Source organism: Solanum stenotomum, chromosome 9 (genome assembly GCF_019186545.1).
Source record: "Solanum stenotomum isolate F172 chromosome 9, ASM1918654v1, whole genome shotgun sequence".
Classification (NCBI taxonomy): Eukaryota; Viridiplantae; Streptophyta; class Magnoliopsida; order Solanales; family Solanaceae; genus Solanum; species Solanum stenotomum.
Genome location: NC_064290.1, coordinates 9244637 through 9262181, shown reverse-complemented (window position 1 = coordinate 9262181; position 17545 = coordinate 9244637). Strand labels below are relative to the sequence as shown.

The 17545-nt window shown below is 31.4% G+C and overlaps 3 protein-coding genes across 6 annotated transcripts in view; 1 reads left to right on the top strand and 2 right to left on the bottom strand.

Annotated features, from left to right (window-relative positions):
* Positions 1-97: 97 nt before the first annotated feature.
* LOC125877128 (small ubiquitin-related modifier 1) lies at positions 98-2307 on the bottom strand. Its single transcript, XM_049558451.1, has 3 exons — positions 2191-2307; positions 688-837; positions 98-545 (listed from the first exon to the last, which is right to left on the bottom strand). Exons 1-3 carry the CDS (start codon positions 2263-2265, stop codon positions 480-482), a joined length of 291 nt encoding a protein of 96 aa, XP_049414408.1. The 5' UTR covers positions 2266-2307; the 3' UTR covers positions 98-479.
* A 4991-nt stretch (positions 2308-7298) lies between these two features.
* Positions 7299-17545, top strand: part of LOC125877105 (glucan endo-1,3-beta-glucosidase 12) — a 343740-nt gene continuing 333493 nt past the window's right edge. For 3 of the 4 annotated variants that reach the window (XM_049558425.1, XM_049558422.1, XM_049558424.1), the window contains exons 1-3: positions 7299-7477; positions 7573-8877; positions 9754-9788. In XM_049558425.1, coding sequence (XP_049414382.1) covers positions 7411-7477; positions 7573-8877; positions 9754-9788 — 1407 coding nt within the window. In that variant the 5' untranslated portion in view covers positions 7299-7410. Of the gene's footprint in view, positions 7478-7572; positions 8878-9753; positions 10032-17545 lie in introns of those variants that run through there. The other variant, XM_049558421.1, reaches the window with a different exon arrangement.
* Positions 14559-16909, bottom strand: LOC125877093 (clathrin coat assembly protein AP180-like). The gene has a single exon (XM_049558410.1). The coding sequence runs from the start codon at positions 16816-16818 to the stop codon at positions 14599-14601; it is 2220 nt and encodes a 739-aa protein (XP_049414367.1). The 5' UTR covers positions 16819-16909; the 3' UTR covers positions 14559-14598.

Genomic DNA, 17545 nt, shown 5'->3' with positions numbered 1-17545 from the left:
ATGGGTTCTGTGTTGTCTGCAATGAATGAACCCAATCAAACAATACTCTAGTTTTCTCCTTGGGTTGTGAAACAAACGAGTCTATTAGAAAATCGAATTACGAATCTTAAAGTAGATGGATTGATCTTAATTGGAAATGGAATAACAAGTGTTACACAAATCGAACAAGATTCTAGTTTCTCGTGGCGTCTAATATCTAAGATGGAAATTCACACATTAATCAAAGCATGAGATGCACAGTAATCTCAGATAGGTTATAGGTACAACAAGCAACACTTCAGTTTCACGACAAGAAGCCACTGGAGATCTTCTTGCAACAGTAAGCATTAAGCAATACGTAGCTAAGTTCATACAAGCATAGGCAAAACCACAAAGCTTATTTATGCTTCTACAGTACCTAAAGTAGCACAAGCTACATTCATTATAGTCTACCACCTAGAAACACAGTCTATGTCCGTAAACAAAAGAGATGAGATGCCTCAAACAGTTGAGCCTCCAGTTTGATGCAACATTGCATCAATTTCATCGCCATCCTCCATCTCCAGCTGAAGCAAGGAAGAAAAATTGTTAGAGAAAAAGAATTAATCACAAGAGTATAAAGCATAAAAGAGTAAATGAACATTGTGTTCCTTCTTTTGTTTTATGTGTGCACACATGGGTCTGAGAGAGGGAGAGAGAGAGAGATACCTCATCTGGAGTCTGCTCTCCTCGAAGACGACGACCATCAAACAAGAATGCAATTGAATTAAAATCCACAGACTGCCGGTCACAGTATGCATTCATGAGTTTCTTTAGCTGGGTGCTTCTTTTGATCCTAAAGAAGACTTCATTCCCATCCTGCAACCAATAGAAAGCTAAATATGTAAATCTCTCAACATTGTCCAATTCGTTATGCCAGCCAAGAGGGCACTTCTCTTTAACCGGCAGCCGACAACAGTATAATGACAAAGATCACACATAATTTTAATATGATATACGACTAAGGGAAGTTGTCTACCACTAATTGATGCAAGCAATTTATGCGTAGCATCAAAGCCTACCATTGATGACTAAGGCATGATCCTCAGCGAACACCATCGATTACACTATACCTAGTACCTTGCCCTATCAAATAGATGTACACAAATATCAAAAACATAGAACTATCTCAATCTAACACAACAAACACAGAAGAAAAGTGTCGCTTTACCATCTATAATCTCACCCCCTACAACAACCCTTCCACACAAGAATGATTGGAATCCCCACAAGGGAAAAAGACTATTATATCTTACATGTATTCAAACAATATCTTACATGTATTGAAAGTTATGTTCAGTACCCTATGGAGCAAGCAGCTACCTTTTACCCACTCGATCAGACACAGTTGATAATAAACCTGGCTTGGTAAATTAGAGACTTTTGCAACCACATAATGCACACAAGAGTTTTAAAGGGAAATGATGACTACTCTTTCTAAAAATCAATCTGAAAAACATAGATTATATTTGATTAATGATGCGGAGGAATGTTTTTTCACCTCAAAACACAAAAAGTGCTTATCAAATGAGTCTCTGCATGATTTCAAACAAATTTAGCCATGAAATTACACATTTGGCCATAAAATTCCGGAAAAAAATAAATCCCGTTTATACTTTTTTCAAGAGTTTTCAGAAATTCCAAAAACAACAAAAAGTTCACTTTTTTCCGCTCCAAATTACTCACAAAAATTAAAAAACAACTCTAATTTACTTCATGGCCAAACACAACTATACATTATTTTTCACTTTGAAAATAAAACCTGTTTTTTTTTTTTTTTTCAATTTTCTCAATGAAACAGAGCCAAAAACACCTGCTAATAGACTCACAAGTCAGTTACAGAAGATCTAAAACACCCCTGTACAGCATAAACGAAGCTCAATCCGGATTTTAATACATACATACAAACAAAAACAACTGCAACATATAATCAATCATGAATACAAACAACAGGATATTCAGACATGCCTGCCTTCGAAACGAAGACTGAATCTAACACATGCTCCGTCTGTCCCAATTTATATGACACTTATTTTATTTTTTGAGAGTTTTAATTTGAATTTAAAAATTTACCGTTAAACATAAATTTATTTGAATGTCGAAATCGGAGAAGTGTCAAACAAAAGCCTAAGCAAGGGAGACAATATGCGAGAGAAAGGGAAAAGGGCAGACCTGACTTTTGACTTTGAGATTGATGTGAATTTGATCGCCGCCGGGCTTCTTGTCTTCCTCCGCTGTTTGAGACATTTTTTTCTTACGCCTAAAACCAAAAGAAGAAAAAAGAGAAGAATATCAATTTTAAGGTTTTTTGACTTATTTATACTTGTACTCTTTTCTACTCTATTTCCTCTTCTACCCTTCGCGTAGAAACCACGCAACTTTTCAATTTTGTCTTTTCCTCTTCCTTTTTCTCTTATTTCTTTAATCAACTAATTACAACTTGTTTGGATGCGTTACGTATGATGGGAATTGCCAAGTGGAAATATAGAATATATATGTTTATTTGTTTAATTTTGTATGGATTTGTATATTCAAAATTAGAGAGTATAAATATCAGGTGAAATCTGAAGAATTCTTTTTTTTATTTATAAATTTAAAGGTTCTTGAATCTTACTTCAAGTTCTATCTATTCTGTATATTCTATATTTTCTGTATATATTGAAAATAACTAGTAACATTCCTATTTATAAAGGTAAAAATCTAATTAAACTAGGACTAGAAATTACTCTGACTAACAAATTCTAAATAAACATAAATAAGTAAATACCATAAATAACAAATCCTAATCAACTTAGGATTCCCAATTATTATTTCCAACAAAATCCAATTAAATAATTTCCTAATTACTTGTCCATTTTTGAATAATCACATCTATTAAGAAAACAATAATTGACATAGTGAATTTATCATTTTACTCCTATTAATTATGAAATGGATGAATTAAAAAACTTAAAAGTTATAAGAAGTTCTACATATTTTAAAGTAATTAATTGATGGTAAATAAGTAAAAAATTATCATTTCTTGATTTGTCAAAATGGACAAGTAGACATAGACAACTAAAAAAAAGAAAAATGGACAAGTAATTAGAAATATACAGAGTATATTTATAGTTGAATAAGATTTAAATTATTTATATATGATTCGTATAATTTATACGATATTTCGTTGATAGATAGAAAATAAAGTATTCATATATAAAATTAATACGATGTTTAGTTAATAATTTAGAAACTGGCATAACAAATATATATATAATTAATATTTTTATAAAAATAATACATTAATTTACTCATAATTAATTTCTACATTACTAATGACTACCGACTCTAAGTTTCTAATCAGCTATGAAACGGCCAAAGAGTTTGTAAACCTTGAAAAGGTCTTTTTCTACCTTACGTGTAGTCAATTTTACTTCCACGTTTCAAGTCGTACAAATAATTAAAATTTATCTTGGTACTACCCCTACTTTTTATGCTGGGGTTGAGATTTTGAAATTGTTCATATCCCCAAAGCCCAAGTTGTATTTTGTTTACATAAATAATATATTTCAGGGAAAAAAGATTAAAAGAAATGTTCTTAAATTATGTAAAAGAAATAAAAATATTTTTCATTTATAATTTGATTTTAAAATACCTTTACCATCAATACTTTGGTTCAAAAATGTTCTTGCAATCAATACTTTGGTTCAAAAATGCCCTTATAGTTACTAAATGGGTAAAAAATGTCATTTTTCGAATAAATATTTTATTTTTTTATTTTTAAATATATCTTCTTCCTAATTAACATATTATTAAAGAACATTGTTCTTGTTTTCTTTATTTTAAAATCACTTTAACAAATAAAAATATAGCAATTTTTTTCTTCTTAATCTCATTTTATCAATTAAAACAGAATAAATTCATGTAACCTTACGACATATAATATATGTCATATATATAAGATCATAGAATATTCATCATAAAAAATAATTATAATAGAATAAGAATGTTGTCATTTTTGTTCCTTTCGCAGGAATTTTTTTTACCCTTTTCCCCTATATTTTATTTGATTAGTTACACTTTTAAGTGTTACTTTATTTTTATTACCATATATGACATAAAGTTAGCTTTAATAATCATTTGATATAAATATGTATTAAAGTTGTATTAAAATTGTATATTAGGTGTTGTATTAAAGTTGTATCAAAATTGTATTAAATAGAAACAATCGGTGGTCTGTTGGCGATGACTACGAAAAAGAAGAGATGAAGCTTTGAAAATATGCATTAAATTGTATAATATAAACGATAGTTATAATACAATTCGAATTCGATATTATACATTACTATAAATTCGATAGTTATTAATCCAGAACAAATATAATACATTTCTAACAATGTCAACTAATTTAAATAGTATCGGAATGTTTGAAATTCACATATAATACTTATAATCTATTTGTATTAAAAATGTTTTAGTTATATATTAGGTGAGGTTCTGAAAATTGTATTAAAATTGAATCAAAATTGTATTAAATATAAACAATCGATGGTCTAGTGATGGTGATTTACCGGGAAAAAAAGAGGTGAAGCTTTGAAAATTTTGTATTAAAATTGTGTAAAAAGACAGTGATAGTGACCATGTTATTTGTGGTAAGAAAGTAAGGTTAATCCTTATAAGAGTAAAAGATATGTTATAATTCGTAAATATAGTTATATAATATATTATTTATGTAAATTTATACAGTCAAATTTCTATAGTATTTATATAATAAAACACTTTAATATAATAATTAATTTTTTTTTCCAAAATCAGTTTTTATGAAATTCTCTTTCTGTATAATAATTTTTTAAAAAATATGTAATAACAATAATCATCTTTATAACAAAACACGTTCTTTTGATCAAATATTTTAATATAATATTTATGACAAGGGAATAGTAAGTTTAAGTTGAATAAATATTGGTTATCCAAATAGATCTAACATACATTAATCGAAACAATATAAAGTTATGTCATAATCCATCTATTGTTCAATTTTAACCCAACTCTTGGGCCAACATATGTCCAATTTCTTAGTTAAGTCCAAACGCTAAGGGGTCGTTTGGTGTAAAGGATAAGTATAAATAATCTCGGGATTAAATTATAGTACCACTTAATTTGTTGTTTGGTTGGCAAGTTCGGGATAACTTATCCCAGAATTAATAATTAGTATCGGGATAAGTTATCCCTCCCCATGGGTGGTATAGTAATTCCGGGATAACTTATCATGGGATAAAATAGGTAAATGACAAATATGTCCCTTTATACACCATTTTTCACATTTATGTATATTTATACACTTTTTTAATACCATGTATAATAATATTTACTACTCCTTATTTTTATGATAATTATACATATTTTTCTATTAAAAATTTACACTATATAAATATATTTATTATTTATGAATTTATTTGACTAATTCTTATGTTTATTTTATTTTGATTTCTCACAAATTTTCTTCTCTTTAACAAGAGGGAAGTTCTATTTTTAAGCTAAATAAGAAAAAAAGTTATATTTTTAAATACACATGGTACTTATCACGGGGATACATAAACAAAAATATTTAAGTTAAATAAAATAAAAGTTTTATTTTAAAAAATGAATAACTAAAGCTCGCAAAGAAAAATTTAAAAAGTTTAAATAAAGTGAAGGGTAATTTTGTAAGCAAACAATTTGTTCTTAAAATTTACATCAATATATAATATTTTGAATACAACAAATCAAACACTCAATAATAAATAATTCCATGACAACTTATCCCATCATAACTAATCCCAACATAACTTATCCCATCATAACTTATTCCATCATAACTCATATTCAAACCAAACGACCCCTAAGGCTCTCTCAGTGAATGCACCTTCGTGATTCAAAATTATAAAGCTACTATTATTCGGTCTTATTTGTTTTTATTAAGATTAAAATATTTTGAATTTGAATATTATGATGTGAAGATTAACATGTTTGAATCTAGATGAAAATGTATTATCTTTATATCTGAACATTAAATAACTAAAATTATTTGTTTTCAATATCTGAGTATGTATAATTTATTTTTTGAAACATAGTCAATATACAATTCTAAGTAAAATTAGGAATTAAACATCATATCAATAAATTATTATAACAGTTCATTTAAGTAAAATAAAAATTATATTTGTATAGAAAATAATATTTCAAAGATATAAATATATAGTTAAACATTGGTTCTATTTAGTCTTTAGTGATCACTCTTTTTTTATTTTGACGTGCTCTATAATTAGCATTTTGAGGAACAAGTCGGCAAGTGTTCTTTTTGGAGGCATCACACGTAAAACAAATGTTGAACAAGTCGGCAAGTAGTTCTTTAAAGAAGACAGAATCAAGTGTTACATTTAAAGTTGGTGACAAATTGTATTCGTGATATAATTTGATGTAATCTCTTTTATGTCTTACTTCATTTTTTTGGATCTCGTTGGCTTCTTTCTTCTTTCTTTTACTCTCGTTTGCATCTCTTTTAGTCTTGCTCATCCCTCTCTTCTCTTAAACGTATAGCTATAAATTGTCATTAAGCAAATTATAATTATAGATTCCTAATTAAGTTTATAAGGTAAAAATAAGACTGGATATACTCTAATTTATCCAAATCCTACTTCAGAACAATGACTTTGAAACTAATTAAAAGACCTTGAAACAAGAAGAAGGAAGGCTACAAAAGTATAAGCTCATCAACGGCACAAATCACTTTTTAAGTTCAATTTCATGATTCAATCAACTACAGTAAATCTCTATATTCAACATTAACAAAGAGGCGTCTCTATTTTTAGAAACGGTCGATTAAGTGGGGTCTTGGAATATAGTGGGGGCCATGTGCTCTGCTTCTTCCACTTCATTGGCTTCTTCATCAATCGTAGGACCCACCACTTATATCCTCGATCCCCTCAATTCTCACTCTCCACTAAACGAAAATATGATTATTTTCTCTTGTAGAAATAATAATATAAATAATTTTTTTTAAAGTTTTTCATTCAATTCAATGTTTGATATTCATATTAAAGCCTACTTATTTTGGATTCACGCCACTAAGGCCCCATTCGAAGAGAAAAGCTCCCTCATACCCAAGACAAATCCAAAAGCTAAGGAGCAGCCTCATCCGCTACATCATATCTTTGACAATAATTCAATAAATTCTTGACATAAATTAAAAACATTAAATTTTAACAAAGCATAACTATTTAGAACTTACCCTCAAACAAAAAAGCACCATTTTTATCATTTCTATCCCACTATACACACACTTCCCCCTAATTTCTAGCTCTCTATTACCCTCACAACCCCTTTAAAGCACCACTCACTTTCATGCTCTGTTTCTTCATCAAGCAATAGAGCATGGAAAAACTCACCATTTGTCTTCTCCTCTTCGCCTTTTCCCTTTCCCTTTTCTCCTCCATTGCAGGTAACAACTCTTTTTCTTTAATTTTTTTTCTCACTAACTTCACATTATCATAATTTTCTCTCTTAAATCATCTTTTTTTTGTGGTGCATTTGCAGATGCTGGTTCAATTGGGATAAACTATGGCCGTGTAGCTAACAACTTACCATCAGCAGTGAAAGTTATAGCGTTGTTGAAATCTCAAGGCGTTGAGCGTGTGAAGGTCTACGATACTGACCCGGCTGTGCTTAAAGCTCTTTCTGGATCTGACATTAAAGTTACTGTAAATCTGCCTAATGAGCTTCTCTACAATGCCGCTAAACGGCCATCTTTTGCTTACTCATGGGTGGAGAAAAATGTTGCTGCTTATTACCCATCAACTCAAATCGAATCCATTGCTGTTGGAAATGAAGTTTTTGTTGACCCACATAACACGACCCGTTTTCTTGTATCCGCCATGAAGAATGTACATCAAGCTCTTGTTAAGTATAATTTCCATGACAAAATCAAAATCTCTTCTCCTGTTGCTCTTAGTGCTTTGCAGAACTCTTACCCTTCTTCAGCTGGGTCGTTCCGATCCGAATTGGTCGAACCTGTGATTAAACCCATGCTGGATTTCCTCCGGCAAACGGGATCTTATCTAATGGTGAACTGTTATCCCTTTTTTGCTTATGAGTCGAATTCCGATGTTATTTCTCTTGATTATGCTCTGTTCCGTGAAAACCCCGGCGTTGTTGACGCCGGTAACGGACTTCGTTACTTCAGCCTGTTTGATGCCCAAATCGATGCTGTTTTTGCTGCATTGTCGGCTTTGAAGTACAACGATATCAAAATGGTTGTAACGGAAACTGGCTGGCCATCTAAAGGAGACGACACCGAAATCGGCGCTACCGTCGACAACGCCGCGTCGTACAACGGAAACCTCGTCCGGCGGATACTCATCGGTGGTGGAACCCCCTTAAGACCTAAAGAAGACCTCACCGTCTTCCTCTTCGCTCTTTTCAATGAGAACAAAAAACCGGGTCCAACTTCCGAGAGAAACTTCGGGTTGTTCTACCCGAATGAGCGAAAAGTTTACAACATACCATTAACAATGGAAGGTTTAAAGCATTACGTCGACCGGCGGTCACCGGTGGCCGGCGACCAGAGAACGCAGAAAGGCGGGAAGGTGAATGTGTCAGGGCAAACATGGTGCGTAGCGAGTGGAGAAGCGGAGAAGGATCACCTACAAGCAGCTCTAGATTATGCTTGTGGTGAGGGTGGAGCTGATTGCCGTTCGATTCAACCAGGATCCACGTGTTACAATCCTAACACGTTAGAGGCTCATGCGTCGTTCGCTTTCAATAGTTATTATCAGAAAAAAGGTCGTGCGATGGGTTCGTGTTATTTTGGTGGGGCCGCTTTCATTGTTCATCAACAACCTAGTAAGTACACCATATCATTTCTCCATAATATTATTATACTACTATTTCATTTTATTTAATTAATTAATTTGCGTGTTGGATTTTGCATTTTTTCAACCTTGATTACTGTGACACGTTTGACTTATGAGGTATAATGGTTGATGGTAAATTACTAAATTTAATGTGTGGCGCACTTTAAAGGGTGAATTTGCTAACGTGTACTTTGTAAGGGCCCCACAGATAGGTAGAATTTGTTGGTATTAGTTAATGGTGCAATCCAGGCAGGTCATGGAGACAGCACGTGATGGATGGAGACGTTTGGGTTAATAATCGTACCTGTTGCGGGTGCCGGGTGGGAGGTTAGAAATAAGTATTTCATAGAATTAGTCGAATTATGGTTAGCTTTATATCATGGTTTATGAAGTTTATGATTTAGTGGTTATTGAAATGATTGAGTGAGTGATTCTTCTGTTTTATATTTTATAAATAGAGTTACTTGATATCTATTATTGTTCGAAGGTTATAGCTTATAAGTATCTCATGCGAATAATTCTTTTTCAGTTTGTTTTTCCAATATCTTGTTGATTCAATGGATATTCGTGGCTGGTCAAAATTAAACTATAGTATTACTATTTATTTGCTGATGTATGTATGGTTGATAGTAAAAGTTTTAGCTTTGGTACGTTAAAGCTGAGAATAAAGCATTTCGTTGAATAAATTTATACATCTATCTGTTTGCTTTTTGTAGATCATATTTTCTTTTTATTAGTACTTGAAAGTTACTGGTCTTGTTTTGCACATTTCACCCACTCAATTTTTCTTCTATATGTTGCACTTTTTGTTTATTTATTTATTTACATTTGAGGTAATATTTTTGTTATTTTTATTGTTTTGCAGAGTATGGACACTGTGAATTACCAACTGAAGAATGATAAAGGAATGGGATAGACTGAATTTTGATAGCAGCAGCTAGCTCTAATTTATTGTAGTAGCTACTTTTATTTCAGACTTCAGACTATTCTTTTTTATTTTTTTGGTAACTTTAGTATCTCCATTAGTTGGTGTTGACATCACCTTTACTAGCTACTAGTAAATGTTGCTATATTTTCCCTTTTCTGTTTATATGCAATTTTAATTCTAATGCTTTTATGTGAAAAATCATTATTTTATATGGACTTGTACTGGTGACATATCGATAAATATTTTAACATGACAGTATTCTAGAATATTAGCTAGTGGCAGTTTAAGAAAGAATATTTTCTTTTAAGAAAATGTTTCAAAATTATCCTGATAACATGTGATCTTAACCATACTATGACATTCTTATGTCTATATATAAGAGCATGTTTAATTTTGAATATTTTCTAATATAGGTGAAAAGCATCATCTATTTTTTTAGAATAGGCAAACTTATATGCAAAAACCAGAAAATAAGATCTTAAGTCAAACTTTTGGGTTTGGGTTTTAAAGCAAACAGTTGCAAACATGATGGCTTTGCCACTTGCTAGATGGAATAATAATGAATATAGAGGTAGAATCGCAAGTACTTCTCCATCCTTAACTAAAAGTTTTAGGTTTAAGTTTCTTTGAGTATGGAGTTTGGATTGACGCTAAATTTAAATTTAGTCGAGCTTCTATATGAATACCAAATAAATAAATAATAAATTTAGATAGACATTGATGTTCATCTTGATATTTTGATAGCTGGTTCACATATAACTATTTTCTATATTACTAATACCTGCATGATTCTACCATGTCCCTTTATCATCATATCCAACATCAATGGTGGATGATCCAAATGATCACCAAATATGCTATCCATTCCAACAAGTGATCTTTTACAATCCATCTTTCTTAAATGGATCTTGCTTTTCACTCAATATTTCTTTGTAAGTCTTGTGAAAATTCTATGATATTATTTGAGGAATTATTAGTACATTTGAGATCTTTCAATGGATATGTCTTTCTAAAGGGTACCCAGTGTCCTTTAAGTCATTAAAATGGTATTTTCTAATGATGAAAGGCACCAACACACAAAAAGGAAATTGATTTTTGCTCCCACAATATAAAAGAGCATTAATTGGTGGGAAAAGGTATCATTAGTAGAATGTCAATTCACTAGACACAAACGTTTTTATGTCGCAAATTAATGAAAAATTTATGCTATCATCAAATCAGCACACTGAAAAACTGTTGATCAAAAATAACTTTTTATTTAAATAGTAGAATATTTTTATAAATTATATCATACGAAAATATTATTATTATTTTACCTGCCCGATTCAAGATATTTCAATAAGAAAATAGTTTTTCTTTTTTTTTTTGTAGTCAGTGTATACAATCAAAAGTAAGATGAAAAGTTTCATTGGATCCTTATAGAAGAATCTTTCACTTGGAAAAAGGTCTATCATGATGATATATTTTTTTGTTGCAAAGTACTTAATTACTTCTAATTATTCTATGAAGAAGCAAACTCTAGATTTAATTTCCACTTAAAGATTCAAAACATTCTAAAGTATCTGTTTCTTTCTTTTTGACTGAAATTAGCTATATAATCAGAGTATATTAAAAATCATTATTCTTTAATCCATGATAAAAAAAAACCCACTAAAATAATGAAGGCAAATCACGTGGAGTACTAGACCAAAAACAAAAATCAAGCTGTGCCTAAATCGCATAGACTTAAATAATAGAACATGAAGGAATTGAGGGATCGGAGTTGGTTAGAATCATACGAATATTAATAATTAGAAGCGAATTAGTACATTTTTTTTATGTATGTACATTGATTATACATATATTTAGTTATTTCATCTTTTGTCCTGCATAAAATAATACATAAATTTTCTCATAATTTAAAGGGTGTTTGGATTGGCTTAAAAGTTGGTTTTTAAGTCTGTTTTTGACTTTTCAAAGTGTTAGGCAATATATAAAATAACTTAAAATAAATCAAAAAATGACTTAAAATAAGTTAGAAAGTGTTTGACAAAGTTAAAAATGACTTTAAATAAGTTAAAAACTAAAAGTAGGTTTCCCCCGATTTATTTATTTTTTGACTTAATCCAAACGGGCTCTTATACATGTATTAGCTAGTTATGTGGGTTCTAAGTTGTCAACCTATGTCGTATTAATTTTATACATAAAAAACTTATTTTTTATCTATCAACCAAACATCGTATAAATTATACAAAATTAATATATGAATAACTTGTTTCTTATTCAACTAACTACTAAACAATTCCTTAATGCTCTGATTACTATTTCAATTTGTTTATTATATTTTCTTTTTTTAAATATGTTTAAATAAAATGTCTTCATCCTATCTTTTTCTAATAATTTTTCAATTTTAATTTTTCACATAGGGGTAGTGCATTTATGGTGGTGGTAGCCAAAGAAGAATAATTACAAGGATGTGATGTGAATAATTATTGGAGAACAATGACATGTGAGTCCCTGACAAAAACACATATGCATGTAATAAGACAATATAATTGATCCAGAAATAGAAGCATCTATCTTATTCATTCATTTATAATTTATACTATATAGCAGTGGCGGAGGCAGCATGTAATGAGGGGGTCATCCGACCCCCCTCGGCGAAAAATATTACTATTTATACATGGTTAAAATTATTTTTTAGATATGTATAATAGATGTCGAACCCCCTTCCACTAGTTCGTGTGTTTACTTTTCAGATTTTGAACTCCCTTGTTAAATTTTCTGGCTCCGCCACTGCTATATGGTATATATTTGGTGAAATTGACGATCAGTTTGCTAAATTGCAGCACAGATTCTCCATTTAATAACTCACTCACATGCTCAAGACAGCCAACTTGTTGTCCATTTCCTTCTCTTCTTATTTTTTTTTGCTACAGAAACATTCTGACTATACTACTCCTGTCATCTTAATAATGTTCCTTCGATCATTATGTGTATTTTATTCTACCTAACGTTCTACCGCGGAATTAGATTATTTTACGTTGAAATTTTATTTGAATATGTAATTTGAGTTTCTTAATAATTTTTTTTTATATAAATATGAAAATGTCCTATTTTTTAAAAATCTTATCACATATTATTATACAGTCTAATCAAATAAATACATTTGATATCAAAATATTTTAAGGCGCCAAATTAATAAACCACATATTATCATGTTTTTTTTTATAGATAAATATTTATAAGTACAACTTACATAAATCTCATAGTATAAGACCTAAATTACATTCTATCTCTACTCTTTTCTATTTTACAAAAATCCCTTAAGATATCAGTCATTCAGATACATAAATTTCATCCGAATACATTAATTGTGATATATTATAAAACTTGTCTATTGCGCTTAATATGGAATATTAACGTAAAAATTGATTTTCTTTCCCACAAATCACGTAGAACCGATTGATATCAAAACAATAATTTTACAATGACTAACTGATCCAATAAAACCAAAAAATTCTTTCACATGATACAAACAAATAGTCTTCCCGTTGAATATGAGCCCTTGGTTTCGTTAACTTGTCACATCTATTTGTCTTACAAAAATGTGGACAAATATTCGTAAAATTGTTGTGTTATTTTTTTTCTTTACTTGCTTTATATCTAATTATGTTCTAGTTAATCACCATTATTCCGCGACACGTTTCATATGTACCTTTGTTAAATAAAATGTAATCAATCTTGCTCCTATATAAAAAACATAATAGATTTTGAAGTACTATTTCTACATTTTCCTGACCAAAATGGTCTGGCAAAGTTGATTACGTACTCCAATCAATAGTGTTTTAAATTAGTTGGCCTACTTAAAAGTTTATCTCTCAGACTCTTTGATTGATAAAATAGAGACAAGATCTTGAGCTGGCTGTGGGCAACCCCTTGAACTGATTCATGTGATGCTGCTCTCAAATGTCTTTAAGTTGGGAAATTAAACTAGTAAAGTCATTTTTTTTTTTTGATTTCTCGTTTGGTACTATTCACTAGGAATTGGACTAATTTGGATTTGTAGGAGCCATTTGGGAAAAACAACTTTCTATCAAAGATTATTCATGCCCATGACTCGAAACAAAGATTTTTCACTACTAGAAATAAAGGTTTTTTCACTATGAATCAGTGAAAAATTTGTGCTATAGAACATGATTTTCCCATTAATTTTCCATCGAATCAGGTTATTGGAAAAATACATGGTTAGAAATAAATTCTCACTAAAATAGAGTAAAGTTTCCTAATTTTTCCGTATGAAAACATTATTATTTCCTCTTTTCTGACCCGTTCCATCAAAATAACATTTTTTGTTGAAAATTTCAATAGAAAAATAGTAATTTTTAATAGTGTCTAATTAATAAAGGAGCAGCTCCATATGCTATATTAAAGTGATAGTTAAGTAAATAAAAATATGGTATAGCTAACATTTTAAACTTTTAAATAGAAAATCTTAGTAGTTCAGTTGGTCGATATAACTTTTATCTTGATATGTTCCCTTCCCCCTGTCTTTTTTCTAAAAAAAATATTGAATTAATCACATAATCAAAAGAAGTTTGTATCTTCCCTCTTCAGACAGTAGTTTCAAAGTTTTTAACTTTATATATATCATACAAATTTACTATTCTAATTCAAATTCAGAAACATAGAGGAAGCAGATTGTACAATGTCATAGTGAAAAATGCAAAATGGAAACTAAGAGTAAAAGTGAAACTAAAATATCAAAATTGGCATCTAAGTTGACAAGAACAAATAACTAATTTAAGACATATGCTTAGCTATGATCTTGTTTTGGTTCTGTAACCATAACTGTTGTTCATCCGAAAAATCTTTCTGATTCACTGCACCATTTAACATCTGATCACTACTTGGAAACGTCCCAAACGGATCAGAATTCAAGTCATTCTGCACACTAAATGTTGGTGTTGCTTGAAATGTAGGCAAAGGTGTTGATAGCGTTGCAGGCTGCTCTGTCGATATGTCTTGTAAAAACGGATTGTAATGGTTGGCTACTGGAATTTGATTATAGTTATTCATATTAATATTTGGTTTTAAGCCACTAATTGGAAGCAATGTTGATGAGTTCTGATTATACAATTCGTCCAAGTAGGAAGAATTGAAGTTGTTAGGGGTAGTAGGCATAGGTTGTGATGCTGTTGTTTGTGGGGTTGTTTCAAATGATACCATATCCCAACCACTATTTGCACCATTTCTTGATACTTGTTGATCCGGTTCTTGATTTTCTTGGAAGGCGTTGAAAGATGGCAATGTGGAAGTGTTGTAGCTGTTAATGTTGTTAGCAACAGTATTAGGCATGGGTTGAACTGAATTTGTTTGTGGGATTGCTTCAAATAGTGCCAAATCCCAAGCATTGCTCGAAGAAGTCTTAACAGGCGATACATTCGTTTCATTTCTTAACACCTCTTTTGGATCTTGTTGTTCTTTAAAGGCATTAATAGATGTTGATGATGGCGTTAAAGCCTCATTTAGTACATCTTCCCATCCTTTAGATGAACTTGAACTTAATGTAGGCTTTTGTTTATCCTTGATCTGTTCTTGTTTAGGTTTAGCTTCTTTAGAGTTAAGTTCTTTCGCTTTCTCAACAACAGGTTGTTGCTTCTGATCTTGTACTTGTTCGTATTCGTTGTCAATATTTCCATTATCTTCTGATAAAGAAACAAGATCAATCATGGAAACTGGCAATGACCTTGCAGAACCTGTATCACATATATCATCAATAAACTGCTTCTTGAATCGAATATCTGAATAGGCCTCCAAATCGATTGAAATGGATGGGCTCCTCCCTGTTACCGTGGCTCTTATTAGATCTTCTAGTGAACTACAAGGTGAACCATTCCCAGACATGGTTGGACTTCTGTCCGAATATGGCTCACTCGATGCAAGAGAGAATTCGGATTGTCCACCGTAACTATCAAACCTACTTCTTGATGACTTCATTGAGCCTGGTCTTTGAAGAACTACATCTCCTGAAGATTTCACTGGAAATGAAGATTGATCCTTGAGAAATTCTTGTAATGACTCAATTAACTCTTCTGTTATAATTTGCACACTCGGATACTCTGATGTCCTGCCTACACCAATGCTTTTACATAATGAATAGAACAAGTTGATCTCCTCGAATTGCTTCGTGGATTTAACACATGTTTGGAAGACATTTACACATGTTTGGTATGGTAAATGAAAAAAACTATCAAGAACAAGAGTTAGTCCATCAGATATATCTTTGTAAAGATCAAAACTTTCTTGTACCACAGCATACAAAGCAGCTTGTACTAGACAATTGGTTTGGGCTGCACCTGTTGGTCTTGTAGCAATTGCCCTTTCAAGCAATCTTTGCCAATATGAAATCTTGTCAAGTAGCATTGGTGGTTTCATTTCGCGTATTGCCTCATTTGTCCTGTTTCTGCTCCTGCTCCTGCTCCTGCTATTATCACTGCAACTCCGTAAATAATTGGAATTTTCACGGTCATTATAGTTGCATCTCTTTTGGAGTTTCCCCGTGAGAAAACAATCCAAACGCTCGTCAAGATAGAGTGCAAACGTTCTAATAAAGGCAGTGAAATCCCAAGGGCTAGAGTTTGAATCATCGCGAAAATTTGAAAGGTTTAGAATCTTGGCACCACGTTTCATGGCGTGGAGGACTTCTCGAGGGAAATAAGGATCACCATCTTGGAAGATTCTAAGGACAAGTATTAATGATTTGAGGGCAACGATCCAATTCCTAGTACGACCAATGCGTTTGCCAATGGCACGAGCACAGGCAGCCGCGTAGGCCTTGTTGGAAGAGACTAATTGGACAACCTCGTGGATGTAACGCTCATCCACGGGTACATCATCGTGTGTTGTGGCTTTTAGGACAGCAACTTCAAGAGTTGAGGAAGTGTTGGTGGAAACTTTGGCAAGGCTAATGCTGGTTTGATCTTTCACTGCAGCAATTGCCTTCTTTAGCTTGCTTGGCATGTTAGTCACTCTAATAAATTCTTTACCAAAAAAAAAGGTGACTCCTTTTTACGAACAAAAGAAGTACCTCACCTCACATACAAAGAAGTTATTAAAACTATGAAATCATGATTTTTTATTTTCTTTATCAGAGCGGTCTGATCACATAAGAGATTGTTCTTTGATAGTAATATTGATTGATGACAAGATTTGATGTTTTAGAGGAAGAGGAATATTTTGCCTAGCTATTGTCAGATCAATTCCAATATATTCTTTAATGGAATACGGAACATCCAAAACTGCAGCTATTAGGAATGAGCGATAATTTATGACTAAAAGCGCCAACTATCTGTAGGATTGGAAATGTCAATCGACGAGACGAAATTAGTCTAGAAGGCAGTTGAATTTTTTTTTCCCCTCTTCCTTTGAATCAGTCATTGCTTTCTGTTTCAGAAGTGAGAAATGAGAGAATGTCCATGAGTTTCTCTCAGTTTAGTTACGAAATTTTATCACAGCCATGATTATGAAAAATACATAGAATGAAACTCATACACTAATTTTTTCGATTATAGACCTACTTTGAATCATGAAACATCTATCTAATATAAAAATAATACTAGTAATTATTTAGTACCATGACTTTATATAGGAAGGTATGAAAATCGAGGATTAAGATAAAAGATTAATAGGTAGTTGAATGTGATCCCCCGTTAGATTAGAGGTAGGGGGTTGCCCCATATCCTTTCTC

Bases quoted from the DNA above. Each gene is read 5' to 3' on its own strand.
- LOC125877128 (XM_049558451.1), bottom strand. From the start codon at position 2,265: ATGTCTCAAACAGCGGAGGAAGACAAGAAGCCCGGCGGCGATCAAATT. The intron at 838-2,190 runs GTCTGCCCTTTT...TATTGGTTGCAG, and splicing joins ATCTCAAAGTCAAAAGTCAG to GATGGGAATGAAGTCTTCTT. The intron at 546-687 runs GTATCTCTCTCT...TCCTTGCTTCAG, and splicing joins GAGAGCAGACTCCAGATGAG to CTGGAGATGGAGGATGGCGA.
- LOC125877093 (XM_049558410.1), bottom strand. From the start codon at position 16,818: ATGCCAAGCAAGCTAAAGAAGGCAATTGCTGCAGTGAAAGATCAAACC.